This window comes from Rana temporaria, chromosome 10 (assembly GCF_905171775.1).
Source record: "Rana temporaria chromosome 10, aRanTem1.1, whole genome shotgun sequence".
Lineage (NCBI taxonomy): Eukaryota > Metazoa > Chordata > Amphibia > Anura > Ranidae > Rana > Rana temporaria.
The window spans coordinates 5140174-5165934 of record NC_053498.1 but is presented as its reverse complement, the minus strand read 5'-3'; the positions used below and the strand labels follow the sequence as shown (position 1 = coordinate 5165934).

Genomic DNA, 25761 nt, shown 5'->3' with positions numbered 1-25761 from the left:
TCTAGCTAATTTGCATACTCGACGCGGAATTTGACAGAAACGCCACCTATCGGCAGGCGGAAAAATGCACCTAAGATCCGACGGCGTACTAAGACGTACGCCTGTCGGATCGATCCGAGATGCAGTCGTATCTTTGTTTTGTGGATACAAAACAAGATACGACGCGGGAACTTTGAAGTTACGCGGCGTATCACTAGATACGCCGGCGTCATTCGTTCGTGGATCTGCCCCATAATGTTTGGTTCTAAGACATTTTCTACCAAAAAAATAAAATAAAATATTGTATAATAATAATAATAATAATAATAATAATAATATAATAATGATAATAATAATAATAATAATAATAATAATATAATACTAATAATATAATAATAATACTAATAATAATAATAATATTAATAATAATAATAATAATAATGTGAACAAAAAGTGACACTCTATGTAGTCCTCTGGCATTCAGTCGCATTGTGGCGTATTTGAACGCACTGCGCAAAAATGCGATGTCTTATTTTTATGTATTTTTTTAGTGCGCACATGTATGGAGGGGGCGTGTTTCCGGATGTGAATGACCCCCCCTCCCCCCAAAGACATAATAATAACTACATTGTAACATTATTTTATATCTGCCCGGAGTTCTCCTTTAATCCCCCCTCCCCTCCCCCCCAGCACTGGCCATGTGATGGCGCCGGCTCCCGATTTAGCCTCTGATGAGCGCCGTGTCTGGCTATGGGTTGTGACGCGGTGACTCGCGGTGTAGGGTTACCGGCGGTGGGGGGGGGGGAGGGAGACGTCGGTGTCGCAGATCCGTCACCTGTTCTGGCCGGACGCAGCGATCGCCTCCGGCGCTACATGGAATGGACGCGTCGGGGTTGCAGCGAGTCGTAGGTTGTAATGAGGCGCCGTCATGTGACAGGTATTCAGGGCGCTGTGAAGGCGGAGCCAATCACATTACAGGGGGGGGGGGTTATTTACTAAAACTGGAGAGTGCAAAATCTGGTGCAGCTCTGCAGAGAAACCAATCAGCTTCCAGGATTTATTGTCAGAGCTTCACTGAAGAAACGGAAGATAGAAGCTGATTGGCTGATTGGCTCTCTGTCTGATCAATGTTTATAAACAATGTTACTTTGTATCTCTCTATCTCCTGTCTGATCAAAGTTTATAAACAATGGCCTGGATTCAAGAAGCAATTGCGTCTGCGTAACCATAAGTTACACAGCGCAATTGCTTACTTGTGCCGGCGTAACGAATGCTCCTGATTCAGAGAACTCGTTACGCTGACTGCAGCCTAAGATATGCGCGGCATAAGGCTCTTATGCCCGCATATCTTAGGCTGCATTCTTGCGATGGCCGCTAGGTGGCGTTCCCGTAGTGCTCAGCGTACAGTATGCAAATTGCATACTAACGCCGATTCACAACGTTACGCGAGCCCTGCGTACGCAGTTTACGTTGTTTTCGTACGGCGGTTTTCGCGTAAGGCAGGGCAGCCAATGTTACGTATACCCGTCGTTCCCGCGTCGCGAAATTTCAAATTAACGCAGTTTCCGTAAGTGATTCGTGAATGGCGCTGGACGCCATTCACGTTCACTTTGAAGCAAATGACGTCCTTGGCGACGTCATTTGCCGCAATGCACATCAGGAAAGTTTCCCGACGGAGCATGCGCTCTACGATCGGCGCGGGAACGCGCCTAATTTAAATGATTCCCGCCCCCTACGGGATCATTTAAATTGCGCGCGCTTACGCCGGGCATTTTGCCGGCGCGCCCACGCAATTTACGGAGCTTCTGCTCTGTGAATCGAGGGCAGCGCAGTAAATTTGCGGGGGCGCAGGGCAAAAACAATATTACATTGTTTATAAACATTGATCAGACGGGAGAGAGAGATACAAAGTAACATTGTTTATAAACGTTGTTCAGACGGTAGGGTGACATTTCCTGAGCTCTGTGCGTCACAAACCGTCACTTTTTCTTTTCAACCCTTTGTGACGTCTCAATGCTGCTGATCGTCCTGCGTCCTCTTTGCAGGCCACTTCCTGGACCGGGTTCCCGTTGGTGACAACACAGGAGTCAGGGACAGAGCGTTGTCACCCCGATACCAGGACGTGTCTGATGACCTCATCACAGGGCCTCGGCGCTTCTCTATGCAATGCAGGCAGATCGCGGCTTTGGGAGGGGCCGGCAGGCAAAACACCTTGATGGGTGGGCGGCAGTCTGGAGCAGTGGAGGAGCTATGAGAATATGCAAAACACCTTGATGAGTGGGGGGCGTCAGCCTGGAGCAGTGGAGGAGCTATGCAAATATGCAAAACACCTTGATGAGTGGGCGGTAGTCTGGAGCAGTGGGAGGAGCTATGCAAATATCAGAACACCTTGATGGGTGGGCGGAAGTCTGGAGCAGTGGGAGGAGCTATGCAAATATGCAAAACACCTTGATGAGTGGGCGGTGGTGTGAGCAGTGGGAGGAGCTATGCAAATATCATAACACCTTGATGAGTGGGCGGCAGTCTGGAGCAGTGGAGGAGCTATGCAAATATCATAACACCTTGATGAGTGGGTGGCAGTCTGGAGCAGTGGGAGAGCTATGAGAATATGCAAAACACCTTGATGGGTGGGTGTCAGTCTGAAGCAGTGGGAGGAGCCAGTGGGGCCCTTCTAACCATCTACGGGGCCCCTCAGTAGTCGTGTGACCTGCTTTGCTCAGAGTCACTCCACTGAGCAGATCACAAAGGTGGAATGTTGGGTTTCCGGTTCTGAGGACAAGTCTCATCGTCTCCCCGCAGAGCGGCGCGCCTGGAATCCTCAACCGCCTCCCCCCGCTGGGGAGATCTTCACCCAAATATGATTTCCAAGAAATCAGCACAGGGATGGTGGGAACTCCCTCATAATGGGCAAACAGCGGGGGGTACAGACCCGGGAACTCAGCACAGGGATGGTGGGAACCCCTCATAATGGGCACAGCGGGTGTACAGACTCCGGACTCGGCACAGGGATGGTGGGAACCCCTCATAATGGGCACAGCGGGTGTACAGACCCGGGAACTCAGCACAGGGATGGTGGAACCCCTCATAATGGGCACAGCGGGTGTACAGACCCGGGAACTCAGCACAGGGATGGTGGGAACCCCTCATAATGGGCACAGCGGGTGTACAGACCCAGGAACTCAGCACAGGGGTGGTGGGAACCCCTCATAATGGGCACAGCGGGGGTACAGACCCCGGGAACTCAGCACAGGGATGGTGGGAACCCCTCATAATGGGCACAGCGGGTGTACAGACCCGGAACTCAGCACAGGGATGGTGGGAACCCCTCATAATGGGCACAGCGGGTGTACAGACCCGGGAACTCAGCACAGGGATGGTGGGAACCCCTCATAATGGGCACAGCGGGTGTACAGACCCGGGAACTCAGCACAGGGATGGTGGGAACCCCTCATAATGGGCACAGCGGTGCACAGACCCGGGAACTCAGTGAGGTCTCACCTGGGAGTGTAGAAAAAGAAAGGAGAAGCTTTATCTCTCTAAGTTATGAAATATGATTTCTGGGTGGACTGCCCTTTAAGACTCCCTGTCCCCAGGCTGTGAATTGGTGAGATAAATCTAGCAGTGAGCAGCCAATCACGGTGAGACTTCTGGTCGGCGGAGTCGTGTTTTGTGTAATGTAGGTGAGGGTGTCACACACAGGAGGATCTCAGGTGAGTCGGGTCTCTCTCCTCCGGTGAGGTTCGGTCGGCTCGCCAAATCTCAGAATCTGTTCAGTTCCCGGCGTTTCCTCCGGGGGGAGCGATCTTATGTAATCGGCTTCTGGCTGGAAATTCTCCGGGAACATAAAATGTGTTTTTAGCAAACCTAGGAGGATAATCTGTGCTGAGCCGAGGGTAGGCAGAATAGGGCGGCTGCCTTGGTGCTTCAGCGGGAAGGGGCACAAAAAGGGCAAAACCTACAGGAGTCCTGAGGGACAGTGTCCTGATGCCGACCCTGGGGGGCTACACAGGTCATTTCAGGTCTATGCCCTAAAGTCTTGGGACGGGTTGGGGGGCGTGACCTGGTCCCCTGAAGAACGGGGTCTGCCTGGTTTCAGCAGGTTGGACCAGGAATACCCCCAGTCCCCGAGAGAAGTCTTGTACCTCGAGGATCAGTACTCGGGTCCTTCCTCTTCGCAGGTTGCCCTCTTTTACCGGAAGACCCGTCCTGGCAAAAAAAAATATTTTACATATTTTTATGTATTTTATATTTATCATTTTTTTTATATATATTTTTGATTTAACATATTTTTATGTATTTTATATATATATTTTTTTACATATTTTTATGTATTTTATATATATTTTTTTACATATTTTTTATGTATTTTATATATATTTTTTTACATATTTTTATGTATTTTTTTTTATTTATTTCATAATTTATCTTCTACATATTTCTTGTATTTTATATTTATAATATTTTTATATACATTTTTGATTTAACATATTTTTATGTATTTTATATATATTTATTTACATATTTTTTATGTATTTTATATATATTTTTTTACATATTTTTATGTATTTATATATATTTTTTTACATATTTTTTATGTATTTTATATATATTTTACATATTTTTATGTATTTTTTATTATTTTATAATTTATCTTCTACATATTTCTTGTATTTTATATTTTTTCATTTATATTTTTGATTTGATATATTCTATGCATTTTATATTTTTTATATATTTTTATATTTTTAATTTTACATATTTTTATATATTTTATATTTTTCATTTTTTATATATTTTTATCATTTTGATTTAACATATTTTATATATATTTTTACGTATTTTTTATTTATGTATTTTATATTTTTTTCATTTTTTGGTTTATATTTTTGATTTGATATATTTTTATGCATTTTATATTTTTTATTTTTTATCTATATTTTTATATTTTTAATTTTACATATTTTTATGTATTTTTTTATATATATTATATATATAATAATATATATATATATATATATATATATATATATATATATATATATATATATTTCATTTTACATATTTTTATAGTGAAGAAGATGTGACTATTTCTCTGACACACAATATTTGGATTTATCCTTAGCAGTAAAAAAATAAATAAAAAATTTGGGCGCGCATTCGTCTTTTTCTCGCCCGCTCCAGGGTTGCGGGTTCCGTTATTTACAGGCTTCTATTTCGGGGGAATATTCTGCTCCCTTGCCCAGTTAATGTGTTACAGTATTTACCTCAACCACTCTATTCTTTATGAATGATTAACATTCGACCTGGAGAGAGAATAGACTGAAAATTTATAAAGTAGCACAGCCTTTTTATATATAAATGCACAACTTTATGTGCAGTGTATATTGTCATTTTTTTTTTATTTTATATATTATTTTATTTACATATTTTTAAGTATTTTATATATGTATATTTTTTTATATTTTTTTGATTTTACATATTTTATGTATTTTATATTTTTTCTTTTTATATATATATATATATATATATATATATATATATATATATATATATATAATTTTCTTTTACATATTTTATGCATTTTATATTTTTTTATATATATTTTTATATTTTTCATTTTACATATTTTTATAGTGAAGAAGATGTGACTATTTCTCTGACAATATTTGGATTTATCCTTAGCAGAAAATTTATAAAGTAGCACAGCCTTTTTTTTTTATATAAATGCACACCTTTATGTGCAGTGTATATTGTATTTTTTTTATTTTATATATTATTGTTTTACATATTTTTATGTATTTTATATATTTTTTTTTTTAGATTTTTAATTTTACATATTTTTATTGATTTTTTTTTTTTTATCATTTTTTTTATTTAACTTTTTTATGTAAATATATATAGATATATATATATATATATATATATATATATATATATATATATATATATATATATATATATATATATATATATATATATATATTTATATATATATATATATATATATATATATATATATATATATATATATATTCTTTTTTTTTTTTGACACATTTTATGTATTTTATATTTTTTTGATTTTTTATATGTTTTTGATTTGACATTTTTATGCATTTTATATTTTTTCATTTAACTTTTTTTATGTATTTAACTTTTTTTTATGTAATATATAAATATATATAGATAGATAGATAGATAGATAGATAGATAGATAGATAGATAGATAGATAGATAGATAGATAGATAGATAGATATTTTTATTTTTGATTTTTTTTGATTTTACATATTTTATGCATTTTATATTTTTTCATTTTTTTTTATTTAACTTTTTTTATGTATATTTTATATATATTTTACAGATTTTATGTATTTTATATTTTTATATTTTTTTTTATATGTTTTTGATTTGACATATTTTTTATATAGCGAAGTAGCATTTCTCTGACACGCAATATTTGGATTTATCCTTCGCCGTAAAGGAAAATTTCGGGCGCGCGTTCGTCTTTTTTTCCTCGCAACGCTCCGGGGGGTTGCGGGTTTCCGTTATTTACAGACTTCTATTCGGGGGGGATATTCTTGCTCCAGTTTCTTGACTTTTCTGTGACTTTTAGTAGTCTGGCTGAACCGGCCGCGCAGTGCGATGAGCGGAGGCCTCTCCCCGCCGCGCCCCTCTCGCCCCCCCCCCCCCACCCGGTGGGGTGTAGTGTGACCTCTATCCTGGGGGGCCGGGGGGGGGGGGGGGCTTCCTTGGAGGTCCACATAATGAGGTGACCCTGCGCTGCCCATCCCTGTACAGAGATCGGCTCAGTGTTCTCTGTACAGCACTGCGGTATATGTCAGAGCTATATAAATGTATTATAATAATAATAATAATAATAATAATAATATTGTTTTTTAAACTATTGATTATCCAAAGAATTCGGGAAGATGTTTTATTTATTTTTTTGAAAAGCTCATGGCGTGCAAAACACACCCAACAAAAATTCCACCCGGTGCATAAAAAATGTGCACACACATAAAAGAGGTGCAACAAAAAAAATGCAAACGTAAGAAGGACCCAACCCTGATCCCCCCGGGGGGCGTTGGGGGCTCCTGACGGGGACTGAGGTACTCACAGGGTCTGTGCAACCGAAGCCGACACTGACCCCCATTCCTTAGAGCGGGGGGGTCTCCAAACTTTCTTAGCAAAGGGCCAGTTCACTAGGAGGGCGGGACTGTGCCCAGTGGGGGAAAACAATGCCCCATCTTTGGTATTAGGGGGAGAAACAGTTGGTGACAGTGGGAGGAACAGTGCCCCATTGTTGGTGACAATGGAAGGATTTATGCCCCAATTGTTGGTGACAATGGAAGGATTTATGGCCCCATTGTTGTTGACAGCGGGAGGCTTTATGGCCCCATTGTTGGTGACAGTGGGAGGATCTAGGCCCCCTTGTTGGTGACAATGGAAGGAATTATGCCCCATTTTTGGTGACAGTGGAAGGATTTATGGCCCCATTGTTGGTGACAGCGGGAGGTTTTTATGGCCCCATTGTTGGTGACAATGGAAGGATTTATGCCCCATTGTTGGTGACAGTGGGAGGAACAGTGCCCCAATTGTTGGTGACAATGGAAGGATTTATGCCCCATTGTTGGTGACATGGAAGGATTTATGCCCCATTGTTGGTGACAGTGGGAAGATCTAGGCCCATTGTTGGTGACAATGGAAGGAATTATGCCCCATTTTTGGTGACAGTGGAAGGATTTATGGCCCCATTGTCGGTAACAGTGGGAGGTTTTTATGGCCCCATTGTTGGTGACAGTGGGAGGTTTTTATGGCCCCATTGTTGGTGACAATGGAAGGATTAATGCCCCATTGTTGGTGACAATGGAAGGATTTATGCCCCCATTGTTGGTGACAATGGAAGGAATTATGCCCCATTTTTGGTGACAGTGGAAGGATTTATGGCCCCATTGTCGGTAACAGTGGGGAGGTTTTTATGGCCCCATTGTCGGTAACAGTGGGAGGTTTTTATGGCCCCATTGTTGGTGACAGCGGAGGTTTTTATGGCCCCATTGTTGGTGACAATGGAAGGATTTATGCCCCATTGTTGGTGACAGTGGGAGGAACAGTGCCCCAATTGTTGGTGACAATGGAAGGATTTATGCCCCATTGTTGGTGACAGTGGAAGGATTTATGCCCCATTGTTGGTGACAATGGAAGGATTTATGCCCCATTGTTGGTGACAGTGGGAAGATCTAGGCCCCATTGTTGGTGACAATGGAAGGAATTATGCCCCATTTTTGGTGACAGTGGAAGGATTTATAGCCCCATTGTCGGTAACAGTGGGAGGTTTTTATGGCCCCATTGTCGGTAACAGTGGGAGGTTTTTATGGCCCCATTGTTGGTGACAGTGGGAGGTTTTTATGGCCCCATTGTTGGTGACAATGGAAGGATTAATGCCCCATTGTTGGTGACAATGGAAGGATTTATGCCCCATTGTTGGTGACAGTGGGAGGAACAGTGCCCCAATTGTTGGTGACAATGGAAGGATTTATGCCCCATTGTTGGTGACAATGGAAGGATTTATGCCCCATTGTTGGTGACAGTGGGAAGATCTAGGCCCCATTGTTGGTGACAATGGAAGGAATTATGCCCCATTTTTGGTGACAGTGGAAGGATTTATGGCCCCATTGTCGGTAACAGTGGGAGGTTTTTATGGCCCCATTGTCGGTAACAGTGGGAGGTTTTTATGGCCCCATTGTTGGTGACAGTGGGAGGTTTTTATGGCCCCATTGTTGGTGACAATGGAAGGATTAATGCCCCATTGTTGGTGACAATGGAAGGATTTATGCCCCATTGTTGGTGACAGTGGAAGGATTTATGCCCCATTGTTGGTGACAGTGGGAAGATCTAGGCCCCATTGTTGGTGACAATGGAAGGAATAATGCCCCATTTTTGGTGACAGTGTAAGGATTTATGGCCCCATTGTCGGTAACAGTGGGAGGTTTTTATGGCCCCATTGTCGGTAACAGTGGGAGGTTTTTATGGCCCCATTGTCGGTAACAGTGGAGGTTTTTATGGCCCCATTGTTGGTGACAGTGGGAGGTTTTTATGGCCCCATTGTCGGTAACAGTGGGAGGTTTTTATGGCCCCATTGTTGGTGACAATGGAAGGATTTATGCCCCATTGTTGGTGACAATGGAAGGATTAATGCCCCATTGTTGATGACAATGGAAGGATTAATGCCCCATTGTTGGTGTGGGTAGAAAGAGCCTCAAGGGCCAGATACAGGCAAGCAAAGGGCCGCATCTGGCCCCAGGGCCGCAGTTTGGAGATCACTGCCTTAGAGGGTCTGCCGAAACAGAACCCTTCCAATACTAGGTGGGGCTCCCCCGAAGGGAGACCCAATGAGGGCAGGCGAACTAAGCCAGAAGGCCACGCCCACCCACTCTCCAGACGTTCAGGGCTGGCCCGAGGACCGGCACCCTACTCATCACACACAGTGTACATAACGTGCGCCAAACAAAAAAAATACATAAAAGTGACAAACAAAAGGGGAAAGGAAAAAGAAAGCGGGGGAGAAGGAAGATGAGGAGAGTGAAAAAGTCACCAGGAATCCGGCCAGGAATCAAAAATTCCTCCTGGTCCTGACCAAAAGGCCCGGCCCAGGAGGCAGGTGGTTAAAAAGTGTGATCTGGTGACGTGACCAAGGTGCCAAAAAAGCAAACGTGCCGGTAGAAACACAAGTGCCATTACGGTACCCCTGGACTGCCACTCGCCAACGGAGCGCCCGGCCCACAGCCCGGACCCGCAGCACCCATCTCAGCCAGGAGCAAAGGAGCTCAGAAAGTTCAGGGAGAGCCTGTGCCCTGCTACTCCCACCACTCCCATCGCTCCCTCCCAATCACATTCGGGAAATACTAACCCCCCCCGACCGGAAGGGGAGCGGGTGTCCTCTCCCCAACAACTGTCCGGGGCAGGTGACCCAAAATCCAGACCGGAAGGGGAGCAGGTGTCCTCTCCCGGACAACTGTCCGGGGCAGGTGACCCAAAATCCAGACCAGATGGGGAGCAGGTGTCCTCTCCCGAACAACTGTCCGGGGCAGGTGACCCAAAATCCAGACCAGAAGGGGAGCAGGTGTCCTCTCCCGAACAACTGTCCGGGGCAGGTGACCCAAAATCCAGACCGGAAGGGGAGCAGGTGTCCTCTCCCGAACAACTGTCCGGGGCAGGTGACCCAAAATCCAGACCGGAAGGGGAGCAGGTGTCCTCTCCCGGACAACTGTCCGGGGCAGGTGACCCAAAATCCAGACCAGAAGGGGAGCAGGTGTCCTCTCCCGAACAACTGTCCGGGGCAGGTGACCCAAAATCCAGACCAGAAGGGGAGCAGGTGTCCTCTCCCGAACAACTGTCCGGGGCAGGTGACCCAAAATCCAGACCGGAAGGGGAGCAGGTGTCCTCTCCCGAACAACTGTCCGGGGCAGGTGACCCAAAATCCAGACCGGAAGGGGAGCAGGTGTTCTCTCCCGGACAACTGTCCGGGGCAGGTGACCCAAAATCCAGACCGGAAGGGGAGCAGGTGTTCTCTCCCGGACAACTGTCCGGGGCAGGTGACCCAAAATCCAGACCAGAAGGCCAGGGAAGATTTCCTTCGTTCTGAAGAGAAACCAGAGTAGGAAGGTGTGACCTTGTATGTCCTGTAGGGGGCGCTGTTGTAATGGGAAGGGATTGGTAGTAGTGTGTGGACAGCAGAGTACATAGAGACGTGTTGTAAATAACATATGGAAAGTGGTTACATCGTAACTGTCACATATCAGACAACTTCCTCCTACAAACCCTCTAAATAAACAAACCGAATGATAATGAGATCTAGGCGGAGAAGTAGTACTGTGCAGAGTCCATGCAGAGTCGTTGGTTTGGGTGGAGTCCGGTGTGTGGAGATTTGGGTGGAGTCCGGTGTGTGGAGATTCGGGTGAATCATTGTACCGGTCACATTGCTAATTATTGTTATTCATGGAGTCATGTAATTGGGTCACGATGAGGAGATCTGTGCCGGCATCTGGTAGTACTGGGTGGATTGGTGGAGTTCCTAGTTGAGTAGAGTAGAGTAGAGTGGTGGAGGCCGGGTTGTGGTTGGATGTTGGGTGGAATAGTAGGGGCCGGGTTGTGGTTGGATGTTGGGTGGAGTAGTAGAGGACAGGTTGTAGTTGGATGTTGGGTGGAGTGGTGAAGGCTGGGTTGTGGTTGGATGGAATGGTGAAGGCTAGGTTCTGGTTGGATGTTGGGTGGAGTGGTGAAGGCTGGGTTGTGGTTGGATGTTGGGTGGATTGGTGGAGGCCGGGTTGTGGTTGGATGTTGGGTGGAATAGTAGGGGCCGGGTTGTGGTTGGATGTTGGGTGGAGTGGTGGAGGCCGGGTTGTGGTTGGATGTTGGGTGGAATAGTAGGGGCCGGGTTGTGGTTGGATGTTGGGTGGAGTAGTAGGGGCCGGGTTGTGGTTGGATGTTGGGTGGAGTGGTGAAGGCTGGGTTGTGGTTGGATGATGGGTGGAGTGGTGGAGGCCGGATTGTGGTTGGATGTTGGGTGGAGTGGTGGAGACCGGGTTGTGGTTGGATGTTGGGTAGAGTAGTAGGGGCCGGGTTGTGGTTGGGTGGAGGCCGGGTTGTGGTTGGATGTTGGGTGGAGTAGTAGAGGCCGGGTTGTGGTTGGATGTTGGGTGGAGTGGTGGAGGCCGGGTTGTGGTTGGATGTTGGGTGGAATAGTAGGGGCTGGGTTGTGGTTGGATGTTGGGTGGAGTGGTGGAGGCCGGGTTGTGGTTGGATGTTGGGTGGATTGGTGGAGGCCGGGTTGTGGTTGGATGTTGGGTGGAATAGTAGGGGCCGGGTTGTGGTTGGATGTTGGGTGGAGTGGTGGAGGCCGGGTTGTGGTTGGATGTTGGGTGGAATAGTAGGGGCCGGGTTGTGGTTGGATGTTGGGTGGAGTAGTAGGGGCCGGGTTGTGGTTGGATGTTGGGTGGAGTGGTGAAGGCTGGGTTGTGGTTGGATGTTGGGTGGATTGGTGGAGGCCGGGTTGTGGTTGGATGTTGGGTGGAATAGTAGGGGCCGGGTTGTGGTTGGATGTTGGGTGGAGTGGTGGAGGCCGGGTTGTGGTTGGATGTTGGGTGGAATAGTAGGGGCCGGGTTGTGGTTGGATGTTGGGTGGAGTAGTAGGGGCCGGGTTGTGGTTGGATGTTGGGTGGAGTGGTGAAGGCTGGGTTGTGGTTGGATGATGGGTGGAGTGGTGGAGGCCGGATTGTGGTTGGATGTTGGGTGGAGTGGTGGAGACCGGGTTGTGGTTGGATGTTGGGTAGAGTAGTAGGGGCCGGGTTGTGGTTGGGTGGAGGCCGGGTTGTGGTTGGATGTTGGGTGGAGTAGTAGAGGCCGGGTTGTGGTTGGATGTTGGGTGGAGTGGTGGAGGCCGGGTTGTGGTTGGATGTTGGGTGGAATAGTAGGGGCTGGGTTGTGGTTGGATGTTGGGTGGAGTGGTGGAGGCCGGGTTGTGGTTGGATGTTGGGTGGATTGGTGGAGGCCGGGTTGTGGTTGGATGTTGGGTGGAGTAGTAGGGGCCGGGTTGTGGTTGGATGTTGGGTGGAGTGGTGGAGGCCGGGTTGTGGTTGGATGTTGGGTGGAATAGTAGGGGCCGGGTTGTGGTTGGATGTTGGGTGGAGTAGTAGGGGCCGGGTTGTGGTTGGATGTTGGGTGGAGTGGTGAAGGCTGGGTTGTGGTTGGATGTTGGGTGGAGTGGTGGAGACCGGGTTGTGGTTGGATGTTGGGTAGAGTAGTAGGGGCCGGGTTGTGGTTGGGTGGAGGCCGGGTTGTGGTTGGATGTTGGGTGGAGTAGTAGAGGCCGGGTTGTGGTTGGATGTTGGGTGGAGTGGTGGAGGCCGGGTTGTGGTTGGATGTTGGGTGGAGTAGTAGAGGACAGGTTGTGGTTGGATGTTGGGTGGAGTAGTAGAGGCCAGGTTGTGGTTGGATGTTGGGTGGAGTAGTAGAGACCGGGTTGTGGTTGGATGTTGGGTGGAGTAGTAGAGGCCGGGTTGTGGTTGGATGTTGGGTGGAGTAGTAGAGGACAGGTTGTGGTTGGATGTTGGGTGGAGTAGTAGAGGACAGGTTGTGGTTGGATGTTGGGTGGAGTAGTAGAGGACAGGTTGTGGTTGGATGTTGGGTGGAGTGGTGGAGGCCGGGTTGTGGTTGGATGTTGGGTGGAGTAGTAGAGGTCGGGTTGTGGTTAGATGTTGGGTGGAGTAGTAGAGGACAGGTTGTGGTTGGATGGAGTTTTGGAGGTCGGGTTGTGGTTGGATGTTGGGTGGAGTAGTGCAGTAGTTTCTGTACAGTGAGGTGTGGATGGGATCTCAGGCTGTCTCTGGGATATTTTTAGAGTCTGCTGTCACTGTGAGCGAGGCCGGCCACCTGTCACTGGGATTGTGCGCTGTCTCTGTGCAGGAAGCCGGGTATATGTGGGGTGAGGGGTATTCAGGGCTGATCTCAGACGGGGGTAAGTGCTTAGTACATATCCATGTATTTCAGGTTCAGCCGCAGGAGAGATGGATTCTGCAGAGAGCTCCAGATTTAACTTCCATGCACTAGGTACTGTACCCCCCCTTCCCCTCCCCCGCAATAACACCCCAAATGTGCTGCTTGCTAACACCCTGATTTTGCTGCATGAGTTCTGTGTTATTATAACCTTATGTACCTGTGTGTGACCCCCCCTGTACCCCAAATATAGCTCTGTGTACCTGTGTGTCCCCTGTACCCCAAATATATCTCTGTGTACCTGTAGGTGACCCCTGTACCCCAAATATATATCTGTGTGTCCCCTGTACCCCAAATATATCCCTGTGTACCTGTAGGTGACCCCTGTACCCCAAATATATCTCTGTGTACCTGTGTGTGACCCCTGTACCCCAAATATCTCTGTGTACTTGTAGGTGACCCCTGTACCCCAAATATATTCCTGTGTGTCCCCTGTACCCCAAATATATTCCTGTGTGTCCCCTGTACCCCAAATATATCTCTGTGTACCTGTGTGTGACCCCCCTGTACCCCAAATATATTCCTGTGTACCTGTAGGTGACCCCTGTACCCCAAATATATTCCTGTGTGTCCCCCAAATATATCCCTGTGTGTCCCCTGTACCCCAAATATATCCCTGTGTGTGATCCCTGTACCCCAAATATATCCATGTGTACATGTGTGTGATCCCTGTACCCCAGATATATCCCTGTGTACCTGTATATGATCCCTGTACTCCAAATATATTCCTCTGTACATGTGTGTGTGATCACTGTACCCCAAATATATTCCTGTGTGTCCCCTGTACCCCCAAATATGTTCCTCTGTACTTGTGTGAGACCCCTTGTACCCCAAACATATCCCTGGGACCCCTGTACCCCAATGTGTGCCGTGTGTGTGACCCCTGTACCCCAAATATATTCCTCTGTACCTGTGTGTGACCCCCTGTACCCCAAATATATTCCTCTGTACCTGTGTGACCCCTGTACCCCAAATATATCCCTGCATACCTGTGTGTGACCCCTGTACCCCCAAGTATATCCCTGGGTATCTAGTGTGACCCCTGTACCCCAAATGTGTACCTGTGTGTGTGTGTGACCCCTGTACCCCAAATATATCCCTGTGTATCTGAGTGTGTCCCCTGAACTCTGATTTACTGCCCCCAGTGTGCTGTGTGTCCCCCCCCCCCCTCCCAAGTTTAACTTGTGACCCCCCTGCACCCCGAGTGTAAGGTGTAGCCCCCCCAGTGTGGATGATATGTTGGATAGGTCGGTGTCTCCTGTGTGATTCTCCTGATCGGATCCTTCATCTGTGATTGGTCTTTTCAGATGTCCCCATCACTGGGGGGCCCCAGGAAGAGGAGGATGAAGACGACCAGGGAGAATTCTTTGATTTTGACAGCGACGGGGAAGGAGACGATTCGGGGGCCCGGAAAGGGTTAAAGTGCCGACTGTCCTCTTCCAGCAGCATCCAGGAGAAGACCCAGGAGCCCCCCTCCCCCAGCGCAGGTACCCCAATCACCCCAAAGACCTGTCCCCCCCCCAATGTGACATCCTCCAATAGGACTCCAGTCCTGAGTACAGCAGACAGGCCAGGATTTCTGCTTTCCCCCCCCTCCAGTGGACACAGCTGGGCTCCTCATTAATCTGGGGAGCTGATTGCAGCACCTGGGCTGGAAAAGGCAGAAAACCTGACCTGCTGGAGGACTGGATCTGAGGCTCCTGAGTATGTTTATGTTTTATATTATATTATATTATTATGGACCCGAGTTCTTTTCTTCTATCTGTCACCTTGGAATTCAGAATAGTCACTAATCTGCCCCCCCCCCCCCCCCCCCCCAAGTAAAAAAAATGTAAATGTTGGTTATAGAGGGAAAACCTGAGCCTGGGGCAATGCATACAACCAGCTTGATGAATTTAGCCCCCTCCCCCCATATAGATCAGAGACCCCCCATCAAATCAGAGGCCCCGCCTTCACATCAGAGGTCCCCCTCCCCATCATATCTGAGCCCCCCCCTCAGGAAACTAGAGGTCCCTCGTCACATTAGATGCATATACATCAGAGGTACCCCCCAATCACATCAGAGCACCTCTATAAATAAATCAGGACATTTACCCCCCCCCCTTCACATCAGAATTACTCCTCCATACATTAGGGATCCCCCTATCAAATCAGAAGTCCCTTTACATCAGAGGTTCCCCTTTGTATTATAAGCCCCCCCATCAAATCAGAGGTCCCCCTTGGATCAGAGACCCCCATCAAATTAGAGGTCCCCCCCATCATATCAGAGCAGCACCCCATCACATTAGAAGCCCCGTCTCCATCACTCCCCCCCCCCCTACGCATCAGAACCCCTCCATACATTAGAGATCCCCCCTCCCAATCAAACCAGAAGCCCCCTATATATCAGAGGACCCTCCAATACATCAGAGGTTCCCCTTTGTAAGCCCCCCCCCTCATATCAGAGACCCCCATCAAATTGGAGGCCCCCTCCCCATCATATCAAAGCACCCCATCAGAAGCCCTGTCTTCATCACATGTCCCCCCTATACATTAGAGATCCCCCCTCCCAATCAAACCAGAAGCCCCCTATATATCAGAGGACCCTCCAATACATCAGAGGTTCCCCTTTGTAAGCCCCCCCCCCCTCATATCAGAGACCCCCATCAAATTGGAGGCCCCCTCCCCATCATATCAAAGCACCCCATCAGAAGCCCTGTCTTCATCACATGTCCCCCCTATACATTAGAGATCCCCCCTCCCAATCAAATCAGAAGTGCCCCTATACATCAGAGGTCCCCCTTTGTATCATAAGCCCCAATCACATTAGAGGTCCCCCTTGGATCAGAGACCCCCATCAAATTAGTAGTTCCCCCCCCCCCCCATCATATCAGAGCAGCAAACCCATCACATCAGAACCCCCGTCTCCATCACATGTCCCCCCCCCCTACACATCAGAACCCCTACATACATTAGAGATCCCCCCCATCAAATCGGAACCCCCTTTATATCAGAGTTTCCCTTTGTATCATAAGCTACCCCATCAAATTAGAGGCCCCCCCATCAGAACCCCCGTCTCCATCACATGTCCCCCGCCACTACACATCAGAACCCCTCCATAAATTAGAGCTCCCCCCCCCCCATCCATATTAAATCAGAAGACCCCAGGGCCGGTGCTACCATTAGGCAGCCTCCTAGGGTGCACTGCTGCCTTGGGGCGCCGGCCACTGGTTTCCCTCTGCAGGCTCTGCAGCATGTAACTAACTTAGTCTCAGGCAGCTGCTCCGTCTGACCAGTGGTGTAATTAGAGGCGCAGCGCATGCTCTGGAGCCAGCGTTAAAGGAAGCAGAGCCGATGCTTCCTGTATAGCACCGCCTTCTGTCACATGGGCGGGGCAAAGGGGGTGGAGTCAGGGGTGAAGCCAATGGGGGGGGGGGGGGCGGCAAAATTAGGTTTTGCCTAGGGTGTCAAAAATCCTTGCACCAGCCCTGGAAGACCCTGATATACAGTATCAGAGGACCCCCTCCCAATCAAATCAGAGGGGCCCCATTAAATCAAAGGAACCTCCATCACATGATCAATGATCCCCCCCTCCCCCCTCATACTAGAAGGAGAAAGAGGCAGCTTAGATCTGCTGGGACTTGTAGTCCTATATTGGCTGCATGTTACCATATGGACAGTGGGACTTGTAGTCCTGTATTGGCTGCATGTTACCATATGGACAGTGGGACTTGTAGTCCTGTATTGGCTGCATGTTACCATATGGACAGTGGGACTTGTAGTCCTGTATTGGCTGCATGTTACCATATGGACAGTGGGACTCGTAGTCCTGTATTGGCTGCATGTTACCATATGGACAGTGGGACTTGTAGTCCTGTATTGGCTGCATGTTACCATATGGACAGTGGGACTTGTAGTCCTGTATTGGCTGCATGTTACCATATGGACAGTGGGACTTGTAGTCCTGTATTGGCTGCCTGTTACCATATGGACTGTGGGACTTGTAGTCCTGTATTGGCTGCATGTTACCATATGGACAGTGGGACTTGTAGTCCTGTATTGGCTGCCTGTTACCATATGGACAGTGGGACTTGTAGTCCTGTATTGGCTGCATGTTACCATATGGACAGTGGGACTTGTAGTCCTGTATTGGCTGCCTGTTACCATATGGACAGTGAGACTTGTAGTCCTGTATTGGCTGCATGTTACCATATGGACAGTGGGACTTGTAGTCCTGTATTGGCTGCATGTTACCATATGGACAGTGGGACTCGTAGTCCTGTATTGGCTGCATGTTACCATCTGGACAGTGGGACTCGTAGTCCTGTATTGGCTGCATGTTACCATATGGACATTGGGACTTGTAGTCCTGTATTGGCTGTGTACTGCTATCTGGACGGTGGGACTTGTAGTCCTGTATTGGCTGTGTACTGCTATTTGGACGGTGGGACTTGTAGTCCTGTATTGGCTGCATGTTACCATCTGGACAGTGGGACTTGTAGTCCTGTATTGGCTGCATGTTACCATATGGACCATGGGACTTGTAGTCCTGTATTGGCTGCATGTTACCATATGGACCATGGGACTTGTAGTCCTGTATTGGCTGTGTACTGCTATCTGGACGGTGGGACTTGTAGTCCTGTATTGGCTGCATGTTACCATCTGGACAGTGGGACTTGTAGTCCTGTATTGGCTGCATGTTACCATATGGACCATGGGACTTGTAGTCCTGTATTGGCTGCATGTTACCATATGGACCATGGGACTTGTAGTCCTGTATTGGCTGCATGTTACCATATGGACGGTGGGACTTGTAGTCCTGTATTGGCTGCATGTTACCATCTGGACAGTGGGACTCGTAGTCCTGTATTGGCTGCATGTTACCATATGGACATTGGGACTTGTAGTCCTGTATTGGCTGTGTACTGCTATCTGGACGGTGGGACTTGTAGTCCTGTATTGGCTGTGTACTGCTATTTGGACGGTGGGACTTGTAGTCCTGTATTGGCTGCATGTTACCATCTGGACAGTGGGACTTGTAGTCCTGTATTGGCTGCATGTTACCATATGGACCATGGGACTTGTAGTCCTGTATTGGCTGCATGTTACCATATGGACCATGGGACTTGTAGTCCTGTATTGGCTGTGTACTGCTATCTGGACGGTGGGACTTGTAGTTCCATAGTGACTGTGTGCCCCTATCTGGACACTGGGACTGCTGGGACTTGTAGTTCTGTCCTGGCTGTGTGTGCCCCTATCTGGACACTGGGACTGCTGGGACTTGTAGTTCTGTACTGGCTGTGTGCTGCTATCTTTCATCCCATTTCTAAATTGCCACGTTTTGTATATTTCAAAAGACAATATAAAGGAATAATGGTAGTAAAAAAAAAAAGCACTTTGGGTGTAACCATTTGTTGTCTATCTCTTCTTTAAAGGGGCGTGGCAGGGGGCGTGTCCTATGCCTGCATACTTTTGCTAATAGGTGTCCCTCATTCCCAGCTCAGAAAGTTGGGGCGGTGTGCTTGTAGTTCTGTATATTGGGTGCATGCTACTTACTGAAAACTGGGACTTGTAGTTCTGTATTATAACACACACATGTGTCATGTCTGGGGATGTTGTGTTGCACACAGCAGGACAGGGGTGACCTCATGGTCACGTGACCCCCCCCCCCCAAGATCCCGCCGCACAATGAGTGCCATTGATGAGACTGGAGAATGTTGTGTGTGACCCGGGGCCTGACCCCGTCTCCTGTATACCAGCTCTGCCCTGTGGCTGTATACTGCTCTATAAAAAGTATTCACCCCCCCCCCCCCACACACACACACACCCCCCCTGGTTTTATTGTCACAGAGCATTGAATCGCAAAAAAATCATCTTTCTTCTTTCTTCTTTTTTCATTCTTTTCTTTCTTCTTTCTTCTTTTTTCATTCTTTTCTTCTTTCTTTTTTTATTCTTTTTTTCTTTTCTTTTTTTTCTTTTTTTTTTCATTCTTTTTCTTTTCTTTTTTCTTTTTTTTTCTTCTTTCTTCTTTTTTCATTCTTTTCTTTTTTTTTTCTTCTTTCTTCTTTTTTTTCTTCTTTTTTCCTTTTTCTTCATTCTTTTTTTTTCTTCTTCTTTCAGAGAAGGGTTAGAACCTCTTTTTTTTTTTTTTGCCTGTGCCCCCCGCTGGGAAGACTGACCCTCTCTCTGTTGTCCCCATAATAGAAAATCCAACATTTTACTGTTCTCACCTAAAGAGGAAGAGAAGGACAATCTTCCGATGGGGACACCTGCTCAGTGACTTCTCACTTCCTGTTTCAAAACCAACAATAAAAAAATAAAAATAAAACATTATCGGGAAAAAAAAAAAACACCAACATGTGATTTTTATATATATATATATATATATATATATATATATATATATCATATAATATAATATAATCACACACACACACACACACACACACACACACACACATATATATATATATATAAAAATCATGTGTGTGTATGTATGTGATATATATATATTTATTTATTATAAAAAAAAAAATCTTTATAAATTGTTTAGTAGAATATAACTGTATTCTCCTGTGTGATGCAACATTTTTGTGAGACTGAATTTTTATATTTACTATTTATTTACAGAATTGTTGGAGAATTCATAGTTTCTTTTTTTATTTTTCTTCTTCTTTTTTTTTCTTCTTTCTTCTCACTCCGTTTCAAAACCGAAAAAAAAAAAAATCGGGGGGGAAAAAAAAAGTGTGATTTTTTTTTATATATATATATATATATATATATATATATATATATGTGTGTGTGTGTGTGTGTGTGTGTGTGTGTGTGTGTGTGTATATAATTTTTTATACTTTTTTTCTTCTTTATAAATTGTTTAGTAGAATATAACTGTGTGATGTGACATTTTATGAGACTGAATTTTTATTTTTAGAATTGTTGGAGAATTCATAGTTTCTTTTTTTATTTTTCTTCTTCTTTTTTTTTTTCTTCTTCCTTTTTATTTTTAGAATTGTTGGAGAATTAAATTCATACCGATTCTTCTTCTTTTTTTTTTTTTTATAGAGCCGGTCGCCCCGGCCCGACCGTCAAGGTAAGCGCAGTTCATTGTATATTGGAACTTTTATGGGTTTAATTGAATTGTGTTTTGGGGCTGATTTTACACTGGTGATCAGGGCAGCACTTGGGGTGGTGGGGGCCCCTGGGCTTGAGTGTTTGATTTGAAGGGGCCCCTGGAGCCAAGAAGCGGAGGGGGGGGGTCAAAGTTGTTGAGCAGGGAGACAACGATCTAGGTTGTTGAGCGGAGGAGGGGGGGCGATCTTAGTTGTTGAGGCGGGGAGGGCTTCTTACCCCTTCATCCACAACTACATGGCTGTTCCTGCTTTCTCCTCCCAGGGCGGGGCCCAATGGTAAGTCCAGCCCTGCCGGTGATCCCTCTATGAGTGATCGGTGGCTGGAAGGTGATATGATTTAACCTTTAGAGCCCTTTCACACGGCCAGTGCCCGGAAAACGCTGGTAAAGCGCTGCTTAAACTAGTGGCGTTTTTCAGGCGTTTTAAGCCCCTGCTAATGGCCGAAATAAAGGGCTAAAAGTGCCCACAAATAGGCGCTGCCAAGGTGCTTTGCATGCGCTTCCCATTGATTTGAATGGGCAGGGGCGCTTTAGGTTGTATAATGCTACCACTGGGATTTGTTACAAATGTATCTGTTGGTATAAAAATGATTATTATATTTATAATTGTTACATTGTTTGTGTATAGAAGTATTTTGTTTTTTGTTTGTTACTTTTTATTTTTTTATGTTTATAATACATAGTTACATAGTTAAAGCAAAACATAGTCCATGCCTTTTCTAAAAACCTTTTTTGTTTGTTTTATCTCTCTATCTCTCTATCTCTCTATATCTATCTATCTATCTATCTATCTATCTATCTATCTATCTATCTATCTATCTATCTATCTATCTATCTATCTATCTATCTATCTATCTATCTATCTATCTATCTATCTATCTATCTATCTATCTATCTATCTATCTATCTATCTATCTATCTATCTCAAATAAGCTTTATTGGCAGGACCAAATACATGTTAGCATTGCCAAAGCAGTTGAGTTTGTGTAGGAAAAGGGGGGTAATATAAAGGGGCAGTGGCGGAACTACCGCCATAGCGACCCACGCGGGTGCTATGGGGCCCGCAGCCAAGTGAGGATAAAGGGGGGCCCGGTGAGGATGAGAACACTGCCAGCTAGGGGTGCAACGGATAGTGCCCGATCCGCGGTCCGAACGGGTCGACCTGTTCGGATCGGCACAGACTGCGATCCGCGGAGCGCACCCCCCCGCCGTGGCCTTAGGAAAGACCGTGGCTTCGGCCTAGCTCCGGAGCGGTCGGCCATCTTGGTACACCCGGCGGCGGTGCGCGCTAATGTCATCACCCCTCTGCTATTCCTACCAGAGCGCGCGCCGCGATCTATTTTGAATGCATCTGCAAGACTGCAAGTACAGCGAGTTGAATCATGATTGTTGGGCAATGCAAAAACTACTGGCTATTATTACTAATATGTGGGGGCAATGTTAAACTAGTGGCTAGTATTACTAATGTGGGGGCCATAGGCGTGCGCACACCCTAATCACCCTGTGCAGCACAGATTCCCCCTACTGCCCTGGCTCCTATCTTCCCCCCATAGCGCTGCCAGCTTCCCTCCCCTCCTATCGGCTGTTGCTACTGGGATGTTTTAGGAGTGGGGAAGGGGGCCAGTAAATATGTAATTTACCTGCCCCTTCCCTTTCTGAGTAAACATCGTAAGTGATCGGTAGTGTGTGTTTGGGCTTTGGGGTGCACACCCTAATGCAATAGGCTGCGCACACCTATGGTGGGGGCAATGTTGCTGATCCGAAAATGATCCGATCCGTGACTCCTGATCCGAGGATCGATCCGATCAGTGAGTTTTTTGATCCGTTGCACCCCTACTGCCAGCATGGTCTCCCAGCCAGGGAAAGAGAGATTAAAGAAAAAGGCGAGCTGTCCGTATCGGCAGAGAGCGGAATTGCCCTCTGTAATAGCTTTCATTAGAACTTCCAATGATCCCGGGGGCTCACGTCACATAGCTCCACCTCTTGGCCCGGCGCCTTTGATAGACAGAACGCCGGTCCAATGCGGGACATGTGACGTCATCAAAGGAGTTGGGCCAAGAGGTGGGGCTATGTGACGATGAGCCCCGGGAAGACTGGAAATCCAAATGAATGCTACTACAGCGGACAATCCCGCTCTCTGCTGATCCGGCCAGCTTGCCTCTTCCTCTGCACAGGCAACGCTGCATTGACACTAGGGCAGCTGGGGGGGGGGGGGGGGGGCATACAACATTTTGCTATGGGGCCCTGTGATTTTTAGTTACGCCCCTGTAAAGGGGAATGGACATAAGTCTGTGAAAGTCCTCAGTTTCTCATGTCCCTCTCAGTCGGTGACACGCGGTCACATATTGGGCGGCTATCTTCACCATTGGCTCCTCTTCTCCCAGTAGAATTTGGAGTTTCCTCTTCTCTTCTGTAGAGTTGAAGTCCGGGATGAGAGCGGAGAGTCTCTGGAAGTGAGTGTCCCTCACTGATGATCTCTCTCTCTCTCAATGCTCTTCTGGAAGAATGGTCAAACATTCCCATAGACACACTCCTAAACCTTGTGGACGGCCTTCCCAGAAGAGGTGAAGGTGTTATAGCTAATAAGGGCGGAGCCAACTCAATATTGAACCCTACGGACTGAGACTGGGGTGCCCTTAAAGTTCATGTGCCTGTAAAGGGAGGCGTCCCAATACTTTTGGTAATAGAATGTAGGTACAGTACAGTCCTCCACATCTATTCCATAGTTCTAGGGGTAAAACCATAACACCTGAAACCCCCCCCCCCCCCCCCGTTATCCGTGCTCCATTACCTGCGGGTCTCTCGGTGGGCCCCGGGGCCAATCAAGGGGCCCTGTCATTTTCCCTGAAGTCCTCTGATCTGTATACTGTACACCAGTGTTACTCAACTCCCAGTCCTCAAGGCGCCCCACCAGGTCGTGTTTTCAGGATTTCCCTCAGATGAAACGGCTGTGGTAATAATAACTAAGGCAGTGAACCTGATGGAATCGCCTGTGCACAATAATGGAACGCCTGAAAACATGACCTGCTGGGGGAAACACTGCTGTACACACCAGTCATAGGATTCTCCCCAGAGTCGGGGCCACAGATTAAGAAAACATCATATTTCTGAGCCGAGGAGATATTTTTAAATGGTGGAAAATTCCTTGGAGAATATTATGGGATGGTTCCAATCCGCAGAGCGCAGGATTCCCAGAGCCGCATCTGCTGCCAGTCCTTAGATTTCCCACACTCCATTGTGTTCTCTGATCTACGGAGGAAGGGGCGTGGTCAATGAGACGGTAAGGCCGTCTAGACCTCCAAGGGCAGCATGGCCGGTGCTACCACTAGGCAAACTAGGCAGCCGCCTAGGGCACCCGGGCCACTGGTGTTCCTACTCTCTTCTCCTCTGCAGTGCAGCAAGCAGCCAAGTCGCGGCATCAGCCACTCCGTTCGCACAGAGTGTCAGAGGCGCAACGGAGGACTGTGTCCCGACTCCCGAATGAATGGAAGCAAACATTCATTGATGGGCGCTGGTGAGGCTGCGTTGATGGGTGCTGGTTCGGTTTCATTTGATGGGCGCTGGTGAGGCTGCATTTGATGGGCGCTGGTGAGGCTGCATTTGATGGGCGCTGTTTAGGCTGCGTTTGGGCGCTGGTTAGGCTGCGTTTGGGCGCTGTTTAGGCGTCGTTTGATGGGCGCTGGTTAGGCTGTGTTTGGGCGCTGGTGAGGCTGCGTTGATGGGCGCTGGTTCGGTTGCATTTGATGGGCGCTGGGGAGGCCGCATTTGGTGAGGTTGCATTTGATGGGCGCTGGGGAGGCTGCATTTGGTGAGGCTGCGTTTGATGGGCGCTGGTTAGGCTGCGTTTGATGGGCGCTGGTTAGGCTGCGTTTGTTGGGCGCTGGTGAGGAGCCCAACAATGATATACATCAATTTATAGATCAGACCAACATGAGGGACAAATGAGGAAGGAAGGACAGAGGGACGGGCCCTCCAAATCGGGGACTGGGCCCTCCAAATTGGGGACGGGCCCTCCAAATTGGGGGACGGTTGGGAGCTTTGTACTTGTGTTGAATGGATGTATCTTCTGTCACTCTTTTCTGCAGACCATCCCTCCTCCATTGAGTGCTGCCCCCCCATGGGCATAAAGGGACGGTTCACTTTTCTCCACCCAACTAATCCCTACAGGAATTAACCCCTTATTGCTGGGATTTGTGATGGGAGTAAGACTCTCGGACCTCTCTTTGTACAAATATGTATTTTCAGTACTTTCTTCTAATTTTTAGTAAATATTTTTTTCGGTCGGCCTCGCAATAACCCCTCTGGTCGCAATGCGCGTTCTGGCTCCACATATTAAAACGATGAAAAATAATAATAGGAATAATCATAGTAAATAATATAGTAAGGCTTGCAATAAAATAATAGTAAATTTTACAGTAATGGTAATTTAAATAACATTTTAGAAGTAATATAGTATTAATTACTAATATAATGATAAAATAAATAATGTTCTTGTAAATAATATAGTAATAGTATTAATAATGCAAGTAAATATTATAGTAGTAATTATATATTTATGATAAAACAAATAATAATTTCTATTGTAAATAATAATAGTTTTTAGTAATAAAGTAAACAATCGTAATACAATAATAACAGTAAATAATATAGTAGTAATTCTAATAATCGTAATGATCATAATTCTTGTTGATTATGATGATTATTATTATTAGTATTTTAAATCTAATTAGTAATAATAATAATAAAAGTACATTTATACAATGGTAATAATTATTAAAAAAAAAATATTATAGCGCTTAACGTGCCTAGCGTTAATGTGTGTTTAGAGGCATCAAGTGCTTTTTTTTTTTTTTTTTTTTTTATGGCAAAAATACGCTGCTGCTCCTGGATGTGCTGTGGGTTTTTTTATTTTCTTTGTTTTTTTCTGCGTATTAGTTCACAGCAGTGTGGCTTTGAAATTGCGATAATAATCGTGGTGGTGATGATGATGACTAATATATATTTTAAATATTATTATGATCACAAATATAATATTATATATTTTATGTTATTTTATTATGATCACGTGATCATCAAAATAATACTATTATTTATTATGATGATCATCATAATAAAATGTATAATA

General features: G+C 46.2%; 1 protein-coding gene across 5 annotated transcripts in view; it reads left to right on the top strand.

Annotated features, from left to right (window-relative positions):
- The first annotated feature begins 841 nt into the window (after positions 1-841).
- The window catches only part of ARHGEF10L (Rho guanine nucleotide exchange factor 10 like), a 94666-nt gene continuing 69746 nt past the window's right edge, over positions 842-25761 (top strand). For 2 of the 5 annotated variants that reach the window (XM_040327058.1, XM_040327057.1), the window contains exons 1-4: positions 842-916; positions 13523-13582; positions 14836-15015; positions 20570-20597. In XM_040327058.1, the coding sequence (XP_040182992.1) occupies positions 895-916; positions 13523-13582; positions 14836-15015; positions 20570-20597 (290 nt within the window). In that variant the 5' untranslated portion in view covers positions 842-894. Of the gene's footprint in view, positions 917-2840; positions 2866-3634; positions 3690-13522; positions 13583-14835; positions 15016-20569; positions 20598-25761 lie in introns of those variants that run through there. The other 3 variants (XM_040327061.1, XM_040327060.1, XM_040327059.1) reach the window with 3 other exon arrangements.